Source organism: Prionailurus viverrinus, chromosome E1 (assembly GCF_022837055.1).
Source record: "Prionailurus viverrinus isolate Anna chromosome E1, UM_Priviv_1.0, whole genome shotgun sequence".
Taxonomy (NCBI): Eukaryota; Metazoa; Chordata; class Mammalia; order Carnivora; family Felidae; genus Prionailurus; species Prionailurus viverrinus.
Genome location: NC_062574.1, coordinates 48,454,607 through 48,477,554, shown reverse-complemented (window position 1 = coordinate 48,477,554; position 22,948 = coordinate 48,454,607). Strand labels below are relative to the sequence as shown.

Below are 22,948 nucleotides of genomic sequence, written 5' to 3'. Positions count from 1 at the left end.
CACCCCCACGTGGGCCAGCCTCCTCCGTGTACAGAACGGGAAGCCGTCTGGGACGGGGATGGCCGCAGAGCACGTGGCTTCTGTCTCCCTGTGACGCTACACGTGCCAGGTTCACATTTAACAGAGCTCCCAAGGGCACCCAAACTACCTGTCTTCCCTTCCTCCTTCCTCCCTTCCTTGTTTCCTTTCTTTTTTTTTTTTTTTAATGTTTATTTATTTTTGAGAGAGACAGAGACAGAGCTTGAGCGGGGGAGGGGCAGAGAGAGAGGGAGACACAGAATCGGAAACAGGCTCCAGGCTCTGAGCTGTCAGCACGGAGCCCGACGCGGGGCTCGAACTCACGACCCCTGAGATCATGACCCGAGCTGAAGCGGACGCCCAACCGACCGAGCCACCCAGGCGACCCATCCTTCCTTTCTTCAGCAGGCACTTACTGAACTCTGGGATCCAGAAGTCAAACAGGCAAAACCCCTGCCCTCACAGAGCATACATTCCAGCTCGGGAGACAGACATACACAAACAAATCATGGAAATACACAGGGCGAGGGGGTGGTAAGTGAAGTGGGATGGGGAGTCCAGGAGAGTGGGTGCAGCTTGACATAGGTCCTCGGGGAAAGACTCACTGGTGACATTTAAGCAAAAACCAGAGGAAACCGTGAGAGTAAGAAAACTGACTCACTTGGCTGGATCTGAGGAAAGAGGATCATTCCAGGCAGAGGGCACGGCCTGTGCAAAGGTCCTGTGGCCAGAGGGCGACCACTGTGCTACAGGAACAGCGGAGAGGCTGGTGGGCTAAAGCCCAGAGAGTGAAACGGAAGATAGCAGGGGAGGTGAGCCAGACACACAGCAGGGCTGGGTACACGGGGGTCACAGGCCACTGGGTATGATAGGGAGCCATGCAGGAGGAGGCACCTGACCAAATTGGTATTTAAAAAAAATTTTTTTTATGTTTATTTAGTTTTGAGAGAGAGAGAGAGAGACAGAGCATGAGCAGGGGAGGGGCAGAGAGAGAGGGAGACACAGAATCCGAAACAGGCTCCAGGCTCCGAGCTGTCAGCACAGAGCCCGACGCAGGGCTCGAACTCGCGAGCCGTGAGATCACGACCTGATCCGAAGTTGGACGCTCAACTGACTGAGCCACCCAGGCGCCCTGGTATTTTTTTTTTTTAGGTTAGCTCCATGCCCAATACGGAGCTTGAATTCAAGACCTTGAGATCAAAGAGTCGCATGCTTTACCGAATGACCCAGCCAGGCACCCCTGAATTGGTATTTTAAAATAATCTCTCTGGTTGCTGAGCTGGGAATCAGTGGGGGGACGGGGACACGGGTGGCGGCCGTGGGGAGAGGTGGGATTCTGGGCACCTTCTGAAGGTGGAGACAATTTGCTCACGGACTGGATACAAGCGAGAGGGAGAAGGGTCGAGGCCGACGCCAAGGTTGGGGGTCCAGGCAATGGAAACAGTGGGGCTGGCATGGCCTGGGTCGGGAGGGCTGGGGAGATGGGGGGCTCGGGTGTACCCAGGAGACACCGCATTTGAGTCATTCCTGGGACCCCCAGGTAGGTGGGCAGGTGGGTACTTGAGACTGAAGACATAAACTGGGGCATCTAGAGTCTGTAGACCGTTTCCACAGCCATCAAGTTTGGGGTTTGCTCCCCTCACTCACCAGGTCCTCTAGACGTTAACCCTCTGCTGTTATCTCTCCCCGCCAGATGAGGACAGTGGGGGCTCGGAGGAGTCACATGACATGCTGCCGGGCCACCGCCCCAGTCAGCAGCCAGGATTCAGACCCTCCCTGCGGGGCGTGAGCCGCTGGAACTTCCAACAGAGACCTGCTGTCGTGACTCTCCAGCTGTGCCCGGGGCCAGGTGCGGGATCCCCCTCCCCAGCAGGGTCCCCGTGCTGCTCTTGGAGAACAGGGCTCCACCCCCGGTCCCCCTGTGTCCTCTCCACCCATTCTGGAAACCCCGGGCCGAGACTCCACACACAGTAAGCGCCTGGCAGATACGGACTCATGCTTGACTCGAACGAAGAAGACGGCCTGAAACGTTGGCCGTCTTTGCTGCTGCAGAGAAGCCTTATGGGAAATTCAGAGATCATTACTGTTTGGCTTTAGGGTACATAATACGATGCCATTTGCAGCAAATCTGCAAATAACCCCTAATTAGGTTTTCCTAGGCTAAAAAAGCAAATTTGCTTTCCCAGAGGACATGCCAACCACGGCGGGGGGGGGGGGGGAGGCAACAGTCCAGAAGCTTCGGGCAGGGCAGGGCAGGAGGAGGACAGAGGAGGTAGTGAAGGCCACAGATCATTTTGAGGCGGGGGAATCCAAGCGCAGGGGAACAGAGTCCGCTGGAAGCACAGCAGCACGATCATAGGATTCTCATCTGCCCGGCGGCAGCCAGGTCAGCCCCGGGTGGGTCAAGGTGGGCGGGGGGCTGGAGTGTCTGTGCACGGGGGAGGTGTGAGCCAGCAACCCCCCCCCACACACACACAGACACACTGCGTGCCCTGGACACGCCCATTTCTCTCCCTGAAACAAGAAACAACAATGTCCCTGAAATTTACGGCTCTGCCTATGGGGTTTGATGGGCTCTGCTGGTCTTGATGGATTGTTGCTACTTCCCCGGGTCGGGAGGGAGCTAGGAGGTGGCGCGGACTCCCCCTCCTCCCCGAAGCAGGGCAGGGGAGGGAGGGAGGGAGGGAGGGAGAGGCCAGGACGGGAAGAAACCAGAGAGGCGTAGAGCTGCTCACAATAGCTCACCCCACCCCCCAGCGTCCAAAAAGGCAGGCCAGCTGCCCCTCTGCTCTGTCGCCCACAGCTGGGTGCTCAGTGGAGAGGCGACAGCGTCCTCTGCCCTCGCCCTGGTGACCTGTGGACAGACCGACAGACAGCCTGGAGGGGTGGCTGCAGAGCTGGGGGCAGGCAGGAGAGGAGCAAGGAGGAGACAGCGGGGGGTGAGGGGTTGGATTAGAGGGACGATGGACGGACGATGGACGCCATGTACATGCAGAAGAAAATGATCTCATGCCCCAGAGGGAAGAAACGCCATGGGAGCCCAACACCTTTGCCTCCCTCCCCCCATTTCTGCCACCAGCTCCCCCGCTTCCCTTTTCCACACAGCAGTTAGAGCTATCCTTAAAAAAAACCCAACAAAGCCAGCTCCTATCACCCCCTCTTTGTGAGCCCTTAGCAAACTCCCACGCCTCTTAGAATAGTGTCCTCAATACTCACCACAGCTGACAAAGCCCTACGCCACCTGCCCTGTCAGCCTGTCCTATCCCTCACCACCCTCCGCCATGTTGCCTTTCCCATTGGTTCTTTTCCTCCAACACACTAAAGCTTATCCTACCCCAGGGCCTTTGCACTTGTTCCTTTCGCTTCTTCAAATCCCCCACTCCCAGCTCCTTAAGCGGCTGGCTCCTTCCCATTGTTCAGAATCAAGCTGAAGAATCACCAACTCAGAAAGGCCCTCCCAGACTGCCCTGTGTGAACAGGACACCCACCCCAAACCCTTCAGAGCACGTATCGGTATCAGACATTATCTCATTAACCTCTTTTTCTCAGTTACTGCCTGTCTCCTCTACAGGAGTGAGGACAAGCTCATCACTGCGTCGCCAGCACCAGTAGCCTGGCGCTTAGTGGGTCCAAAATATATTTCCTGAGAGGATCTGTCTAGTTTGTTCTGTCAGGCGCTCATCCCGGGATGGTGAGAGAGCGTCTAACCAGGCGCCCAGCACCCAGCCAGGCAGCCGACTCAGGAGCCAGGCACTGTGGCCGGTTCCTCACACTACCAGGTTCCAGGATGGTCCTTTTGGTGTCTACATTTCCCAACCCCCCCCCAAAAAAAAAAATCAAGGCAAAGATCTAGTGAAGGATATTCTCCCCCCGAGCTGTAAATTAATTGATGCAAAGTCTTGCAAAGGAATAAAAACTAACCCACACGCAGCCACACGTTCAATAAGCGGCCACCAAGGGCACAGGGGTCAGAAACGTGAGCTCCGGAGTTAGCTGGCCTCGGTCCAGAGCCGGGCCCGGCCCCTCAGCTGCCTGCAACTTCGGGTGAGTTCCGGAACTTCTCTGCACCTCAGTTCCCTCCTCGACGCGGCAGAGATTAAAGCACCCACGAAGCGGGGGTAGAGCTGACGACACCGTTGGGGTTGGACCCGACCGGCTGTCAGGACGCTCAGTCAGCGGGGCCCGTGTGAGGTGTGTCCCGTGACCAGCAGCCCGGCCCGCACAGGCTATGTCAGCGGACCCCACGCGGCTCCAGAGGAGGGGTCCGTGCCACATGCCCCCTCCCCCGGCTGGCCGGGGCCCCACAATGACCAGGACCGGCCGCCAACACTTGAACTTTGACTCTGCGAAACTCCAAACAGCAGGTGCCCGGAGCCTCGGCCTTTACCTCCCACGTGCTGGCTGAGGTACGTCTTTCCTACACGTTGTCTAGAAGTGTGGATTTCCGCTGGCTTTTTCAGCCTTAGAACATTCTTAGCAAATCACACCGGCCAAGGCATAGCTTTTCCTAAATCGTGTTGAGTGCCGGGTTCAAACTTACTTTTTAGCAGTTAGAACACGTTGCGCAAATCCACGTCACAAGGAACCCCAGTGTTGGAAATCCGAGATCAGGCGGAGCCCGTCTCCCTGGGATGGGGGGGGGGGGGGCGCTGCAAGCCCCTCCCTCCACAGCCCAGTCTGAGGGTCCTGACTCCACACTTCCTCATTCTCTGGGGTTCCGGGCACTTAAACACCCAAGACACCATTTGGTGTGGGCCCGCTGCTGAGGCCCATGGGACTGTGGCCCAGACTCTTGGAGATGTTTGGATATTCTGGACTCGGGAGGGAAATAGTTAGAACGAATAAACCAAGAAATCCTTTTTGGCAAAAAATGACCCGGGCCCATCGGTGGAGGACGGGTAACCACCGGGGCCATCCCACCCCCGCATGACCGTCAGCGTGGACGGAGCTCAAAAGTGCCATGTCGAGTGAAAAAAGCAGGTGCAGGAAATGCACCTGTGGGATGCCCGTGAACCCCACGCACCGCGCGTTCCCAGCATGTGCTTATACAACACGCATGTGCCGGGCGCCATTGACGCCTAACTCGGGAAGGCACCTGTCTCCACGGGGAAGCAGGTTAAAGTGCCGCCCGGCCTTCATCTCTGGTCCTTATTAAGAAGGGACAAGAGGGAGTCAGGCCACCAACACGGCAAGACGTTAACAGCCGCTGAATCTGGTGGTGGAAACGCGCTCTGGGGTGGTATTCTTGTGCGGCTTCCGTATTTCTTAAGTTTTCTCCATTAGCAGAAAGGGGGCTGACCGGTAGCACCCCCCCCCCCCAGCTCTGGGAGAGCATTTGGAGGCTGCATGGCAGTCGTCCCCTGCTGTCCCTCCCCTCCCTCCTCGCCCGCACCCCTGTCCCGCATGGTGTGATCCACCCCTCCCCCACTCCAAGTGCCACTCTCCCTGCGGGGACCCCTTACCTGTCCGCAGCAAAGTGCCCGTCGCCAGAAGCCCGGTGCAGCTCACTGCTGTTCTCCAGTCTGGCCAGCGCGTCCATTCGCTTCGCCATCAGCTCCAACAAATCGCTCATCTTGCGCAGGACGCCGCGGGACTCCGGCCCGCCCAACACTGCAGACGGCCCACGGGCACAGTCAGGCTCAGCCGCAGCCCAGGGGCCCCCTGAACCTGGAGGCTCAGACTCCAGCCCCGCTCCCACTCTCCCAGGCCAAGGAGGGGTCAGGAGAGTGAGCCCACCCCACCCCTCACCCCTGCAGGACAGGAGATCCCCCCCCCCACTTTGCTGTGTTGGGGTACAGAGCCTGGGGCCAACCTGCTCTCTACAACCTGGGTGACATTGAGATCATCTTAACCTCTCTGGGCCTCCATTTTGTCGCCTGCAAAATGGAGCTTTAGACATAATCTCAGGTCTGTGCGGAGACGGGAAAGGGCCGGTTGGGGGAGCAGGAACCCCAGGGTCCCCCAGCACTAAGGTCCAGACAGGATTTCTGGATCAGGGCTTCCAAAAATGTGGTCAATCACCCACTCCGCACCTGACTCTCCTGGCCAGTTTGTTAAAATCCGGATTCTCAGGCCCTAGTCACCGTCTGCCGATTCACATCTGTAGGGTGTGGGGCCCAGGGGTCTGCAGGCTGCTGGCCACCCACGTGGTGTGCATACACAGGAGAGGTTGTGAACCCCCGTTCAAGGAACTCGGGGTGCTGTTGTTCTCCTGCCAGCCTCTGGGCCCGGCCGGACCCCTTCCCCACCCCACTCCCCCGGACCCCAGCATAGAAAACCATCGCGAACTCGTCCTGACTCTCAGTTGGCCGTTGGATTCCCAAAGATCAACTCCTGGACTGAGGGGCAAGAGAGACCTCGTGAAGAGCAAAATTAACTAGAAGCAAGGGGCTTCAACCGAGATGCCATTCATTAACCAGCCCAGATTCTCCACGATTTCCTAATTATTCCCGATCATCGTGTCACACGTGCCCGGGTGGGAGAGAGGTCCCTGCCTCCCTTTTCCACCAAATCACGTGGAGGTGTTAACGACCCCTCCCAACAGTCCACAGGTACTCGGTCCCAGGCGCCACAATCCCCAGCTTGGCTCGGTGAGATTCCCCGGGGCCAGGCTCTGAGCCTCTCACAGCAAATGAGCCCTGTTATGGAGACCTGAATGCTTCCCGGGGTTTCCAGGGGTGGGGATGGGAGGGACTTAGGTCGGGTTCTCCGGAAGCAAAGCCCAAGACCAGAGTTTGAGGGCGAGGCTTTTATTTGAGAGGTGAAGGAAACCCCGGTCAGGGAGCGAGGAGGTGACACAGGGAAGGGGAGGCAGCCCAGAGAGGGCAAGCCACCAAACTGGGGGAACCAGCAGGTGCAGAGCCTGTCCCCAGAGTTGTCCTCTGGGGTGGGGGGGCCGTGAGGGAGCCAGGGTATGCGCTCAACATCTCCTGCAGTCACTGTTGAGGGCTGCTCCCAGGGACAGCCCGGCTCTGCTACTCTCCACCTGCCGTGGGTGGCACAGCCAGCTCCAACGACTGTAGGAAGCCCCCGGCAAAGAACCACGGTCACCGGACGCTGCCAGGCTGCCCGTGTGCATGGGCATCGTGAGGGCCGGGGGGCGGGGGACCAGCGGCACTGGGGCCCAGTGAGCTCAGAGGGGCTCTCGCCCACCTCTGCCACCAATCCCCGATGTGGCCATGTGGCCAAGGGCGAGTCATGGCAACACTACTGGCCTCTGTGTCCCCAACCCAAGGAACAATAATCCGATGTCACAGTGCCAAGAGGGGGCAGCAGAGAGCATGGCAGGCCACTAGGAAGTGGGGGGCAGAGGTGGGGAGAAGAGGGGAGACAGGAGGGGGCTGTTCTCCTCTGTTCCAGGCATAGGACCAAGCTGGGGGGGGGGGGGGGGCGGCAAGGAAGGCTTCGTGTCACCAAGGCTGCCTGTGACGTTTCTGCTTGGATTGTCCCCCGTGTCCCCTGGCTCTGGGGCCTGGCCTGGCCCAGTGGCTGCTACCACTTTCTCTCACTCCTGGCTGGGGTCCCCTGGAAGCTGAGCCCACCTGAGGTCAGAAGGGAGGCCACCAGGAGCCGGGGAGGGCTCATTCACGCGCTATGGAAGGAAGTGCCAGCTGGCCACCAAGTCCCCAGCAAGGCAGAGTGGCAGTTTCCTTAAAGAAGCCAGGGTCCCGGGCTCCAAAGCACGCACACGCGTGCGCGCGCACACACACACACACACACACACACACACAGTTACCCAAGAACAACAGCGGCGGACGGTGTTGGAGAAAATGCACATCTAGAGGAAGAAAGTAAAGACGCACTGTCTCCACCCTGTCTCCATTCCCGCACCAGCAGCTGAAGTAGCTAGAAGTCTTCCCACATTTCCCCCCCTTGGAAAGACTGGGTAGATTTTTAACAAACCAGTCGGGATTAGGAGATTTCGCCATCGCGTGAGGTGAAGCCAGTTTCTCCCACCACTCCGCCCCGCCCCACTCACTCAGTACTCAACCAGTCAATCAATCCAAGAAGATATAAATAGCTTCCTCTCTCTTTCAACTCCGCAGAATCGGGGCCAACGGTTAGTCTTTCAAATCGCTCTCATCCCTGAGACCCCCACCCAAGTCCATCATCCAAATGTAACACCTGGCTTTCACGTGATGCCCGGAGCACAGAGTAAAACAAGAGGGGGGGGGGGGGTTCCCATCATCTCAGCTAGAAAAATAGGGGAACATCAGATGATCTGATCTGGCCGCGGCTTAGTACCACTCTTGGAGTTGTGCAGTGCGCCACCTGCACGGCCTCCCGGGGCAGCCCTGATGAGCCGATGCTCACAGCTCAGGCTCAGGTGGCCTCTTCCCCAAAGGTGCGGGATGAAAAAAGGAGAAGGAGACCACGGCTGGGGACACCCTCAGTCAGAGCCCATTAACCAAGCCCCTCTCCCCCAGCCATGACCTGGCCAGAGCACTCAGGCCCAACTGGACCAACCACAGAGTCTGGGCAACAGCTCGCTCCTGCAGGCGCGGCACCCCGGCGATGCTGAGCCCATATCACTGCTTCTGGAGCAGTGCTGTGCTCCCTGGAAGGCCTCGGGCCTGGCACCCGGGCCCTGTCACACTGCCGCCCCTCTCTCTGAGCCCATCCCAGGCTTCCTCCACTCTTCCTCACTGCCTGAGCCCCTCCCTGGAACCGCAGGGACACAGCCTCCCCACAGACACATCCTTAGCCCCACTGGGCAGGCTGCAAAACAGCTGCTGGGGCCAATAACCAAGAGACGCGGCGACCCCAAAAGCCAAGCAGAGTCAGAGCAGGACAGCGGCCTCGGGCAAGCCGGAGTGGCAGTCGCGAAGCCTGGACTCCACCCGCTCGGCCGCCAGCCGCAGGGGTGCGGGACCGATAGGTGCGCCACTTTCCCTCTCTGGGCCTCAGTTTCTCCTCCTCTAAAATGAGGGCATTGGACTTACTGGACCCTGAGGTTCTATGGGCTGGGACTGCCGTGGTGGCTCATCCCCTAATTGCCTCTGGAGATGAGGGTGATAGGAGAAGAAAGAACCGTTCCTCCCAAAGGTGTCAGAATCCCCTTGGGGCGAGAGCTCAGGGCCAGAGCAGAGGCTAGATGCCCAGGGCAGAGGGACAAAGAGCTAAATGACCCTGCGTATTCAAGTAGGGAGACTGGAGATTCCTGGCTCAGCCTGGGAGAGGAGGAGGGAGAACGAGGCAGGGGGCAGGGGGGGCAGGGCAGCGCCTGTGCGGGGCGGGGGGGGGGGGGGGAGTGCCAGCTGCAGGGATGCAGGAGGAAACTGCCATCTGCTTGCTCTGCTGACCAGTGGTCACAGCCCCCATGCCGTTACCCCCACCTCTGTGCAGGGGCTTCCGGGAAAGCACGCCCTTCCCTCTAGGTCAATGCCGGGGACACGGAGGACGTAGGAGGGGAGAAGCAGGAGATCAGAGCAAGAGGTGGCCAGGGAAACGTAAGCCCCCCAGAGAGTCCTCGGAGATATGTGGGGTTCGGGATGGCCCTTCATAGGAAGGATTAAGCCAATTCTTAAGAAATGTCAACAGATGGGGCGCCTAGGTGGCTCAGTCGGTTGAGCATCCGGCTTCGGCTCAGGTCATGATCTCGCGGTCCGTGAGTTCGAGCCCCGCGTCGGGCTCTGTGCTGGCAGCTCGGAGCCTGGAGCCCGCTTCAGATTCTGTGTCCCCCTCTCTCTCTGCCCCTCCCCCACTCATGCTCTGTCTCTCTCTGTCTCAGAAATAAACATTAAAAAAATTTCTTTTTAAATGTCAACAGAAAGGGTAACCCCAGAAGACCCGAAGGCTGAGGGACGTGGCTAAGGACACAGACGGCCCCTTTCCGATGGGTCTGTAAGGCTACCTCCATCGGACCAGACCAAGACTGCAAGACCGTCCCCAGCCCCTGGGGGACTCAGGGTGGCCCTTCTTGTGTGCAAATGGCACAGACTAGAAGCTCCAGAGACCTGGGCAGCCAGCTCCCCACCACTTGTGGAGGATCTCCGGGGCACGGAGCTAGTCCCCTGACTGCCACCACCCACCCAGGGACTGTCAGCAGAGCAGCCCCTGCCACGGCTTGCCCTGAGTCACCTCACTGCTCTTGGTGTCGGCTAAATTGAAATGTATTTAATGTGAGGCCCCAGCGTTGTCTCCATATTTCCATATAAATAAGGAAAGCTGGGAAGCCAGGAGATACAGACAGAGGTGCTCGATTTCCCACCAGGCCCCCTCTGCTCCCTCCTCCACACTCTCTGTGTCTGTCTCCCATCCTCCCTTGTCCCCACCCCCCAGCCTTGTCCTTTCTTGTCCCCACCCCTACCCTTTCTAGCTGGTTCCTGGAAATGGGAGGAGCCCCCCCCCCCCCCCGTCGTGTCAGGTAGAAGAGACCTCCCCGGCCCCCCATCTATTACCAGCCTCTGAGAGAAACAGCCCCCTAGCACTGTGGTCGGAGGCCAGAGACAGCCACAGAACAAGGAAATATATCTCTGATGTTCCCCAGGTTCAAATCCTGGCTGGGGGTGCGGGGAGCAGGAAGGGAATCTGCAGCAACACTGGGAGGGAGGCCTCGGACACAACTTCCTATCGGGGCCCCTTGAGCAAGTTCCTCCCGAGGACAAGACAGGGGAAGTGGAGCCAGGAAGCAGGGAAGAGGGACTGGGGTTTGGTGAGGCGCATGCCCAAAAGCCTCCCCCCCCCCCCCCCCGCCAAGGCCCAAGCCCCTTGCAGCAAGAGGGAATTAGGTTACATTTCTCCCAGTCATGCTCCCCGCCAGCTTCCTTCCCCCGGATCTTAAGACGAGTGCATAGCATATAGAAGGAGATTTTTATCCCCCAAATAGCAAACTTTACCACAAAATATAAACTGGCCCAGAGGGGTATCTGGAGCCTCCCCAGGGAGACCACCGTCGACCGAGGCTACCGTCGGCCCCCGCCTTGTGGAGAACACCCTTCTTCCATCCACCTCTCCCCAGCCTCGTCCTGGGGTGACCCGCTGCCCTCACAGGCTTGACAAGCCGGGAGAGGACAGACTTTTCCCAGTTGGGCTCAGGTGGTTCTGTTGACCGATGCAAGGATTTTTTTTTTTTTTTTTTTTGGATAAGCATAATATGATGCATCCACACAATGGAATTTGCACGACAGCCGTGAAGACAAATGCCGACAGCCACACACCAGGAGACGGGCGGCTCTCACAAACAGAGTCGTGAGAGGAAAAGGCACACACAGAATCCGCCCCCCACCCCCACCCCCACGCAATTCCACCCTCCGACAGTCCGAAGAAGAGGAACAACTCGTCTGCGCTAGGAGAAGTCAGGGTCCTGACACCCCTGGGGCAGTCATCCGCGGGAGGGGGCAGGAGGGCACTTCTGGGGGCTGATCACGTTCTGTTCCTTGATCTAGGCTGCTGGGTGCACGGATGCATTCGGTCTGGGGGCACTACAGTCCAGCAGAAAGTTGAATGCGCGCACACACAACACATGCAGACACACACAGGCCTCCAACCTAACTGCGTGACCTTGGGCGAGTCCTCTCCCCTCTAGGGCTCCGCCCACCCCCAAGACACAGATCTGGCTGGCCCTGGACTCCTACCGTCTCTGCAGGCAAAACTGCGCAGGCACGGCACCGCAGGGCTCCCGCAAGCCCCTTGTGCTCTGGGCCACTGGACCCATCCCCTGCCAGGGAGATGAGCAGGGGGACCAGAGCCCAGGCATACGCCCCTCCTCCCCTCCCCCAGCCCCAACTGCCACCTTCTTGGATCCCTGACCTTTCTGGAGACCCAACTTCCTCAAGCCCCTTATCGCAGCCACCCAGACAGACACGCCCCCTCTCCAGGAGTGGCAGCCAGGGAGCTTGACCGGCGATCTGTGCAACCTACCTCCTCACACTCATCCGCCCCCCTCCCCACCAGTGACCCCATAGCCCCCCCCCCCCAGCTTCCCCTCAAGTGCGCCTTCACAACCGCCCCGCCTTCCGTCTTCCAGCCCCTATTCACACGTGTATCTCCTGTGTAGACATCCCAGCATCTCCTCGGCCCTCTGCCCTAGACAACCTTTTCCGCACTGTCTCAGACTGAACACGTCCAGTAAACACGGATGGAACATGCGCCGTGTGCCAGACGCTGCGAGAGCCCCTCCATACGTGTTATCTTAATGCTCTTGGTGGCCATCCTGGGGGGCGCAGGCATGATCCCCGTTTATCAGAGGAGACAACAGGAGCTCGGGGAGACTGAAGCAAGTCTCTGCAAGTCAGAGCTGGGACACGTTAGTGTACATCCAGGTTTGAATGACTAATAAATGTGAAATTCCTGCCAGGAGCTTTGCAGATATAAAGAAGTACACGTGAAACCAAAGGAAGAAATCTAATGAGGAGACACCAGATGGCCTAACCAGGGCCCCTGAGAGCATCCACGCTGGATGACAGCCCATTCTACTTAGGGTATATTTGCCAGTGGGAACAGGGGAGCCACATCGCCGAGCCCCGGGGCGGGGAGGGGGGAGGCGGGGCGAGAAAGTGGACTTCAGACAGACATCTCCGCAGAGTCGCCTACCCAGCCAGCCCGATGAATAGTTCCAGAAGCCTCTTGTGTCTCAGCTGCCCCGCTAACCTGCGTGTCTCCCGCCCACTGTCACCAAAAGAGCCTCTAAGAAACACTGAGCAAGACTCTGCACTGTTCACCGCTCTTCCTGGAGTAGGAAGAGAGGGGAGGAGGGCCATCCTTGGGGGTTCTTCCTGGTCATGACCCCGTCATGCCCCCAACGCTGTGAGCTCATTCAATCCAGCCCCCGAAGACGGTCATGACTTTCCTTCTCTGTAGGCGTGCTAAGTGCCATGGCCAATCGTATGCAGCTGGGGGATAACGAGCCAGGGTACAAACCAGGTCCATCTGGTCCCCAAAGCCCATGCTCTGAACCTCTGTTCCACTCCCTCACATGTATTACGTGGGCAAGGAGCCACGAAGGTCTGGACTGGGTCCCAAGGGTTCAGGGATAAGACACATGAGCCATGACTGGGTCTTCCCTCTGACTCCGGCCCCCACCTCCCACCCCCTCAGCCGTGGCCACAGCCTGGGTCAAAAGCACAAAGTATGTGTGTCTCAAAGGGACAAGCGTCATATTCGGAAACACTCTCCCCCAACACACACACTGAGGAAACAACTCAAGCAGCCCCTTCGGATGCCTGGGAGACCCCGACTCAAAGGCCCTTCCCTGGCCCGAGAGTCTGCACCGGAAGAAGCCTAATGATCACAGCTCTGATGAGCACAGAGCAGCGTGCAAGGTCACGCGGCCCAAGCCACGGTCCCTTTCCAAGCACACATCCATAGACGAGGTGGCCAGGATCCCTGGGACGGAGACCCAGGAGGTCCCTTGAGTTCGCTAGGTTCAAAGGCCTCCTTCTCCCAAACCCACAAACACCTGCACCCGTTTCTGAGTCACTTTTCCCACCGAGGTACCTTCTGTGCGGATGGTGAAGGGGGAGTCCCCCGGGCGCCGGGCAGAGAGCTGGCCTCCCAAAGACGTCATCAGGAAGCACAGTGAGAAGAAGCCGATACCCAGGACAAAGAGCCTGCAGGGAGCGACAGGGCGGGTCAGAGACAGGTCAGCGGAGTGCACCCCTACCCAGCAAGGGCTCTGTACAAATGAATGGGTGAGGGTGTGAGGATGAAACGGGGCTGAGCTCCTGGCCAGGTCTCTTGTCACAGCAGAATAAAGAGAAGTGGACTACAAGGGGCTGGCCACGAGCCTCACGCAAAACCCCGGGGGACAGTGATCCAGGCACAGATCCGGCAAGTTCTAGACTCCAGACAGAGCCTGGCTCACTAAGCAGGCTCAATGTGTGATCCCCAGGCCAGCAACAGCATCACCTTGGAATTGGTAGAAATGCAAAGTCTTGGGCTCCAATCCTAGGCTTACTGAATCACTCTGGGGGTGGTGCAAGCAACACGTTTTAACAAGCTCTCCAGGCAATCCTGCTACGCGCTGAAGTCTGAGAAGCACGGGCATAGATGGAAACAGCAGGACCCGATGCCAGCCAGAGGGCAAGTAATTGGTCCAGACAAAACCCACCTGGATCCCATCAATCACCTGGGCTCAGCTCAGCACTGTGCACACAGGTCTTGCCAAGGCAATCAGTCATGAGCTGGCTTGAACACCTCCTTATCATGTTGGAGGCGGGTGGCGTGTGCCTCCATTCTTACCAGAGGGTACGATCTACAAGGCCAGGGCCATGTGGCCACCTTCCAGGCCCAGATTACTCCCAACCCACATCTTCACCGGGCAGGCACATAGCAGTCGTCAGCTTCCGGACTGACCGATCAGGGAGGCGGATGCCTGAGCACGGGGTGTCATCTGGGGAGCGCGTTATTGCACGGATCAGGAGAGCTGGTCAAAACAGGACCCTTGTTCGTCCCTTCAACACATAGTTGACTAGTTCCCAGGTGCCAGGCCCTGGGGTAGCCCCAGGGGGACAGCAGGGAGCCCCATGTTCCTGCTGTTTCCGTACTAGGTGCCGGGCCTCAAACAGGAGAACTGAGCTAACCAGCACAGTCCCAGGGAGGCCAGAGGTAGCAGCTTCTCGGGGACCTTGAATGTATCAGAGGACTTGCAGAACTGGCAGAGCTAAAAACGGAGACCCCCGCCGCTCTGGTCAGGGCGAGGAACCCCATCCTATATGAGGCCAGGCTCACCACAGGGAGCCCCACAAGTCATGCTAGAGACCTCCAGCCCTCTCACCTCCACCCGCCACCCTCCACTCCACATTTGTGTGCGTCCCCATGCAAGACTTGCTTTATGCATTTTAATCTTCATTATTTGAAGCTGGCAGAGCAGTATTTAATTAAAACTTGGCCCATTAAAGAAAACACACAATTGCAGAAGAAAATAAAAGCACAACAAAATTCCCACCCCATATTTAAATGAAGCTGTTAGAGATTAAATTGGAGAGGGGGCACAACCCCAAAGCAGAGAAAGCTCCTGGCTTGCCCCAGGAGGTGACAGGAGGACAGGCGACCCAGCACGAGACACTGCTCCCTCACCTCTGAGGGACCCTCACTGCATTCCACCAAGCTTGAGGATGGGTCCCTGGGATCCCAAGATGAAGCCAGGCTGGTCTCAGGACAGCAGCCAGAGAAACAGTGTAGGAGGCGGGTGGTTGTGCACCCAGGAAGATTCTGAAAGAATCAGCTATTGTCTCCCGGCCTGAGGACAAGGACGGATTCCTCAAGTTTATTGTCTCCTGCTCCCTCAAACCCCCTCCCCAGCTATGGGGTTGTATTTAGAGCCAGGGCTCAAACAAACCTGCTATGAGAAAGGGATCTAAACTTTTAGCCTAGAATCTGACGCCCCAAACACACCTCATCTGAATCTCTCTCTGCCAGACCCCAATCCTAGGGCCATTGATGGTGGATTCCAGTAAAAATGGTTTCGTCCGTCTGTGTATCCATTCAAACGATATTCCAGGAGCAAATACAGAATGAGGCTCTGGGGAAACTAAAGGGAGCAGGGCTCCCAGCCTGGCCTTAAAAATTAACGGGTAAAGGGGCGCCTGGGTGGCTCAGTCGGTTAAGCGGCCGACTTTGGCTCAGGTCATGATCTCGCGGTCCGTGAGTTCGAGCCCCGCGTCGGGCTCTGTGCTGACAGCTCAGAGCCTGGAGCCCGTTTCAGATTCTGTGTCTCCCTCTCTCTCTGCCCCTCCCCTGCTCATGCTCTGTCTCTCTCTGTCTCAAAAATAAATAAAAACATTAAAAAAAAAATTAACAGGTAGAGGTGATGTGGTTAGAGGCCAGCCCCCCTCCATCTGAAGGGGACACGAAGATTCCACTGCTGGCTGTGACTCTCTGGGTAGCCTAGGAAGACCCTAGGTGAATAAACAGAACTTGAAGGGAGGGGAGTCTATGCAATACCACCTCTGAATCCTGGCTTCAGATAAAAGCCTGAAAAAGCCAGGACCCCAGAGGGAAGGCGCGCTGGGGAGTGGGCGCTGTCCATGGTGCTGGCTCCAGCAGCCGCCTCCAATTGCACCAGAAAACGTCCAGCCAAAGCTCGGGTCGGTTGGCGGGCCTTCCCATGACCTGGAGGGCGGGACGACATGGGGTGGCAGAGACCGGGAGAGGACCCTCTCAACGGTCAGTGTCAGCCAGGCCTTCGAGGATTTCGCTGGAGGAGTAAGGTCCTTTCCAGGGACGCCCACTTCCCGCCCTGCTTCCCATGCGAACCTTGCGTCAAGCCATCCCCCTGCCTCCTGCCCAAGGCCCTACACTTGGCACCGCCAACTCTACGATCCTCCCCTCCCGCATCCTCCAGACATCGGCGGTCCATCATGAGCCGTGCTGTCGGGAAGGCAGGCTGCCTAGCTCCACACTACAGGCCCAGCCCATCCAGAGGCTGGAGGTGCTGGGGAGGCCGGAGACACCTGAGCCAAGGTATTCCCGTCTGGGGGCTGGAGGGAGACCAGCTGGAAGGGGCGGGGACGCCGGCCAAAGGCCTGGAGGGGAGGGGCTCAAAACCCGACCCTCCCACAGCCCTCCTGCGCCTCTTCCTGCCCAGCTCCTGCCCCAGCGGAAAGGAGCCGCGTCCACACGGAACCTGTGGCCGCATCCGGAGTGCGACCACCGCCCCGCCCTCGCCGCTCCCTCGGCGCCCTCTGCCACCCAGCCCCGCTGGGCAAGGTGGCTCTCCGACCCCGCTGGGCACCCATCGCTTAGCGTCTCCTCCCCACCCCCAGCAGCAGGCGGGCTCCACGGGCTCTAGGGAGAGGAGCCCGGGGTCTGGGAGGGGGGAGGGGCCTGGAGGGGTTCGACAGAGCCCAGCTAGACTTGGCCCCCCGAGGTTGGGGTGAAAGGATCCGTCTTCGCCTCTACCCTGCCTCCACGTTCCCAGAGGTCCCGGCTCCCGCTGCCCTGGCGCTCCACAGCGCCGCCCCTGCCACCAACTCTCCACGGACGCTAAGGAGGGTCGAAATCCCAGCAGAAAGGGGGGTGGGAGGGCGTCCTTGCTCCATCTCGGGGAACCTCCCGTTAGAGACAGGCCCGCACGCCGCCGCGAGAACGGGAGCGCGAGCAGAAGACGAGGGCAAAGCGGTGGGACAGGTGGACGACTCAACCCAGGGCTCGACTCGCACGCGGGGCGGGGAAGCCTCCCAGCACCGCGCAAGAACTTCGCCGCCGGGGTGGGGCCGTCTGAGAAGTGGGCAGGACCCTGAGGGGCGAGGAAGGGGCACCCTGGCAGAGGCGACTTCCCGGGCCCAGGGCCACAACCCGGGTGCGCTCTGCCCCCGTTCCCACCCTCGCACCCCGAGTCCTCGCCACCCCGGGACACGTCTCAGAATTACACGCCCCTCCCCACCCGAACCCGAACCTCGGCCCCATCCCTTCTACAGCCCCGCCGGCCATCACAAACACGAACCGCCGCCCTCTGCCCCTGGGACGGGCACCCTCGCGGGGAACGACCTCGCCCACCCCTACCCCGCGCCCCCTCGGACAAAAAGACCTCCCCGCGCCAGCCGGGAGAGAACTTTACCGAAAGGGTCTCAGGGTGACCAGGCATCTTCTGACCATTATCTTCCCATCCGGGTTGACTGTGATCATTGTTCAAACTTGTCTGGGCGAGGAGCCGCGGGCAAGGCCGGACGCACCGTCCCGGGCCCTGCTCCCGCCGCGTCCGGGCCGCGAACCCGCGGCGGGCCGAAGCCGGGTCTGAGCGAGGCCGGGAGGGAGGGGGGGGGGCGGGGGCTCGGCGGCTTCGCTGCTCGGGGTCGGCGCGGCCTGGGCGGGCGGGGAAGGGGAGCGGCGCGGCTGCCGGAGGGCGGCGAGGGCGCCCAGCCGGGCCGTCTCTGCGTCTCCGCCCTCCCCGCTTCACATTTTTAGGGCCGGGAGGCGGCGCGCTCCCCGACCGCCGGCCGCGCGTCTGCCTGCTGGGGCTCGCTCGCTGGGCGGGACGGCGCCGCGGCGCGCAGACGGGCTCCCCGCCGCGGGCGCCCTCATCCCCGGACCCGCGCCCTCGGTGCCGGCTAGAGGCGGCCCCGGGCCCGCGTCCCGGCCCCCCGCGCCTCCGGGCCGCGCCGCTCCCCGGCCCCGCGCCGCGCCGCGCCCATGGCTCTCGGCGAGGGCGCCCCGCGCCCGCCCTGCCGCCCGCTCGCTCGGCTGCCCGCGCTCGGGTGTCCGGCGTCCGGCCCCGCGCCGCGCTACGCGGGGAGGCGCCGCATTGTTTCCTCGGAGGAGGCGGAGGAGCCGCTGCTGGGGCGGCCCTGGAGCGGCCGCCGCGCTTCCTCGGCGCGCCGGCGCCACCTCGTGGCTGCGGCCCGGAAGCGCGCCCTCCGGGCCGGGTGTGGGGGGAGAGGCGGGGGTCCCTGCGCCTCCCCCCACCAGCTGTGCCACCTCCCCGGCCCGGCCTTCGGGAGCATCCCGCGAGCCACCAGCCCCGCTTCGGCTCCTGCGGAGCACAGAAAAGGTCGGCGCTGGGAGAAGACCCCCTCCGCCTCCCCACTTCCTCCGGCGCCTGGGCCCTTCCTCGCGTCGCCGCCCCTGCCCCTATCTCCCCCGGTGGCCTTCTGTCCTGGCCCCTTCACACCACCTCTGATGTCGCTTTGCAGCCCTCACCCATCCTCTGGCCCTCTCTGGTCGGAAACTGCAGCGGCTCCCCTTTGCTTGCTAAGTTCAAACTCCGCCTCTGGCGCTTCGGCTTATCCACTGAGCCCAGAAGCCAGGGCGCGCGGTGTTGACCTGGGCTCTTGTCTCAGACGCTCCGTTAACAAGTGGCCGAGGCCGGCAGATCAGGGACGCTTCAGAGCCTCGGCTTCTCCACTATGAAATGAGAGTGACCTGAGGTTGGCCAAGGCGCTTTCCTACTCGATAAAGCATTTACGTGCCCTCGACCCCGTCCCCCTCCACTTCTCGACTTTGGAGATGTGTTTGCCACTACAGGCGTGGGTCAGCGGCTTCTACGGGCCCAGGAGGCCAGTGCAGCGACGCGAGAGCCAGGCCCGCAACGGACAAAGCACTCAGGCAGAAACAGCACTTGCCAGACCAGACCTTGACCCAGCACAGACAAGGAAGCACCTGCCAGGAGGAGCCCAAGGCCTCGGGCCACGTTAGAAGGATCTGGATGACCCTGAATCTTTCCATCCCTGGCCGTGATTCTGCAGCCTGGTTTAGAAGAGGAGAAAAACCTTTATTCTCACGCACCCGGCCTCGGTCCCCTCCAACTGGGGCCCCATCCCCTTTGCCAGCGCACCTCCCGGCCGCGCTTCTGAGCCATTTCTCACCAGCAGTGACTCATGCTCCTGCTTTCCTGCTCCTTCTTCATCAAAATTCACCTGCCCCGTGTTCCATTATCTCATCGCCTTGCTCTCTGCTAATGTGAAAGCCAATGATGAATTGATGTTGGCGGATTAATGTGTGACTTCAGCTAGGTAACAAATTTGCATTGAACAAGGACATGCTGACCGTGCCTCCCTGCAGGGGAGTGACGGGGGGCGGGGAAAACTCGGGCATCGTGGCAGGCTGGCCCAAGAGCGATCTGAAGGCACGGGTCGCTGCCAGGCCCACACCTGCCACACACCCAGGCACGAATTTAACCCCTGGAAGGCAAGGTGAAAGCCATATCCACGCTCAGTAATGAAGGGGCCCTTATGTAAGTTTGGGGGTCGCGCTTTTCGGACTTCAGGCCGAAGGGGAGGAGGGGCACAGCCATGTCTGGTTTGGCTCACAAGGTGGGAGAGGGTCTTCCCCACCGGCTCCGGGCCTTGCCCTCACGCATGTGGCCTTTGAGACGGGCAGGGGAGAGTGCTCGCTGCCGTCTGACAGCATGCTGTGGCCAGGCAGGGAGGCGGGGGGCAGTCAAAGATACTCTCTGAGCCCCACCACCCGGCCGCCTCCTGTCAGACTGTCCCCCTTCTGCCAGCCTCTTGCCTACAGCACAGACCCGTGTGAAAGGTCCTGCTTGCTGCCTGTCGTAGACTTTAGGAGGAAGTTTGCGGATTCCTGGTCACGCGACCTCAGCTATACCCTCTTAGTGCCTCAGTTTCCTCAGTTGTCAATCAGGCTCTTTTTTTTTTTTTTTTTTGAGAGAGAGAGAGAGAGCACAAGTGGGGAAAGGGCAGGGGGGGGGGGCGGGACAGAGGCTCTGAAGCGGGCTCTGCACGGATAGCAGAAAGCCCGACGTGGGGCTCAAACCCAAATGTGAGATCATGACCTGAGCCGAAGGCAGGCGCTTAACCGACTGAGCCACCCAGGCGTCCCTCAGTCGGGCTCTTTAGGGGGACCTGAGAAGTCACCCCTGGATGCCTGTAAAGGGCCCACCGCCTGGTGCCCATGAACCCTCACAGCTTAGCGGTTGTGATTTTTCTTGTTACTGCCTACCTGGGGTGGGTGCTGTCGGGGCCCCCACCCTATTCCCCGGGCATCCCCCTCTAGAGGCCGAAAGGCAGGTTCCTGACAATACACGCGGCTTTATTTCTGCTCAAACCTACGAGACCAACACAGAAACGCCAGCGAATCGATGCCCCGAAGCAGCCCTCGAGCAATGGACCGATACCCATTTCCCTCTCCCTCGGGCGGGAATGCTCCCAGAGCTCCCCAGGGAAACTGAGCCCCCCGCTGACCACAGCCGTGGCCGGCTCTGTAGCACACCCCATACCGGCCTCCTTCCCTTCCTGGCCTCACCCCCTACTCTTCTGTCCATGTTCCTGGGGTCACCTCCGAAATACACTCCTGGCACCTGCGTCCCGGTCCGAGGATTTACTTCCAGGGAACCCGAGCCAAGATCCTGCCCTACGGGCCAGTGGTTCTCAGCCCTGACTCAGCAGAATCACCTGCAGAACGTAATGAAACAGAAACTCCCTGCCTCGGTTCGGTACCGCAGACGGGGGCCTGGGCACCTTCTGGTTGTTTTTTTTTTTTTTTAATACTTTAGGTTATGTTAACGTAACTGGCCAGGCGGGGAGAGCCATGGCCTTCGGAGAAGGAAGCAGAGTCGCCCCGAGCAAGCTAGAAGAGATTAGGGGAGCAGGAATTGGGGCACATTTGCTGGCGGGGGGCGGGGGTGGCACATCCAAGGACTGACACAGCAGGTCATACCAGATTCTAAAGGCGTCCCCCTTTCCACTCTTTTTCTCTCCCGAGGCTACAAACAGAACCACTAGTTGGCCCGACACGGGTGTCAGCGTGCAGGCTCTGAATACGGCACTTCCTGGCTCTACCCTCCACTGCCCTCCACGCGGGCCTGCGGCCTGGCCGGAGGGTCAGAAGCCCAGGGCATCAGGAGGCCCTGGCCCGGCTGGAGGGCCTCTGTCTGAAAAAGGGCGGGGGCGGCAGGGCCGGGCAGAACTCTGGGGAAGGGATTTGGGGGAAGCGGGTGATGCACCTGCACGCAGGGGTGCGTGCTCAAAGTACTGAGGGGGTGGGCCAGGCGAAGAAGGAAAGGGGCTCTAGTAGTCTCCAGGGTTCCTATGACAAACTACCCCAGATGAGGGGCTTAAAACATGAGCAAGTGATTCTCTCACAGTTCTGGAGGCCAGAAGTTCTAAATCAAGGTTTGGCAGAGTCGGTTCCTCCTAGAGGCCCTGAGTGGGGACCTGGCCCATGGCGTCCGGTGGGGACCAGCGACCCTTGGCTGGCAGCTGCATTGCCCAATCTCTCCCCCACCGTCACGTGGCCTTCCCCGTGTGTGTCCCTCTGTGTCCTCTCCTCTTCTTATAAGGACACTAGTCATTGGATTAGGGCCCCCCCTACCACAGTATGAGCTCATCCTAATGAATTACATCTGCACAGATCCTATTTCCAAACAAGATTGTGTTCTGAGGTTCCAGGCGGACATGAATGGGGAGGGGGGGGGGCACATCTGTTCAACCTACTACGGGGACCTAGTGGGAAGGGGCCGGAGGGGTCCTTGCCAAGGACCCGAGGTCCCCCCGGGGGACAGGCACCGTTGCCTTGTGTGAATAGGGACCCGGTTATTTCAAGAGTCAGAAATCTGGACTTCCCACGAGCAGTGGCATAATTGTAACACGTGAACTCAGTATTTTTAGAACATTATTCGAGACCAATAAAATCCACCGGAGGCCTGCCATCCGGGTCCCCTGGGGTGTCACCAGAGGGCAAAGCCCGCCAGCCCTGCCCGCCTGGCGAGCCCCACTTCTCCGGGGCCTGCCTCCACTGCAAACACCCCTGGAGGAAGGTCAGCGCTCCTACGCGCACTCAGGGGTTCCCCGAAGTTCCCCTGCCCCCTCGCTGCTCCCCCCCCCCGCCCCCTCGAAGCCTCCTGGGCATATGGGAGCCTTGACTGCCGCCCCCACCTGTTCAAGGCTTCAAGGTTGCTTCTGGAGCTCACAGACAGGCCCGGGTGGAAAGAGGAAGAAAAGAAACAAACAGTTCACGGGGTTTGAAATCCTCATTTAATGTGCTCCGACTACAGCAGCAGACGGCACATTAAGAGGCAATAGGCCATTGTCCTTTGCCGGAGTGCGGAGCATTAATAATGTCATAACAGCATTTACTGACACTGTGCACAAATCATCAGCGGCCTCCCCGGGCGGGAACAAGCCGCCCCACGCGGACGCCAGCCGCCCTGCACCGTGCAAGGAGGCCGAGGAGCTGGCAGAGCTGCTTCTGCGATGCAGATTTCATGCTTTCTGTTTCACAACATTTAGGCTAATCCTCTGATTGAAAAGCAGCGTCTGGGGTTTATTTTTATTTATGCCAGAAGGCCATTCTGCCACACAGCTTGTGGGAGCTGAAAGAACACAGCTATAGCACTTTGCCTGCTCTGCAAGGAAGTTAGCTGCCTTGTCTGTGCCCGCGTCTGGGTCTGCATGCGTGTGCATACGTGTGCACGCGGGCGTGTGCGTCGGGGTTGGGCGGCAGGGGAGCCGGCGGGGAGACGAGACAGGGGACCCTCCCAAGTGGGCCTCCTCCCGGCAACCGGAGACACGGGTGAGCTCTTCATTCAACA

At 59.8% G+C, this 22,948-nt stretch overlaps 1 protein-coding gene across 2 annotated transcripts in view; it reads right to left on the bottom strand.

Moving 5' to 3' along the window:
• MGAT5B (alpha-1,6-mannosylglycoprotein 6-beta-N-acetylglucosaminyltransferase B) overlaps positions 1 to 17,586 on the bottom strand; it is a 71,056-nt gene extending 53,470 nt beyond the window's left edge. For both annotated transcript variants that reach the window (XM_047833675.1, XM_047833677.1), the window contains exons 1-3: positions 17,519 to 17,586; positions 13,456 to 13,568; positions 5,481 to 5,628 (exon numbers count right to left, since the gene is read on the bottom strand). In XM_047833675.1, the coding sequence (XP_047689631.1) occupies positions 5,481 to 5,628; positions 13,456 to 13,568; positions 17,519 to 17,586 (329 nt within the window). The remainder of the gene's footprint in view (positions 1 to 5,480; positions 5,629 to 13,455; positions 13,569 to 17,518) is intronic.
• Positions 17,587 to 22,948: the final 5,362 nt, after the last annotated feature.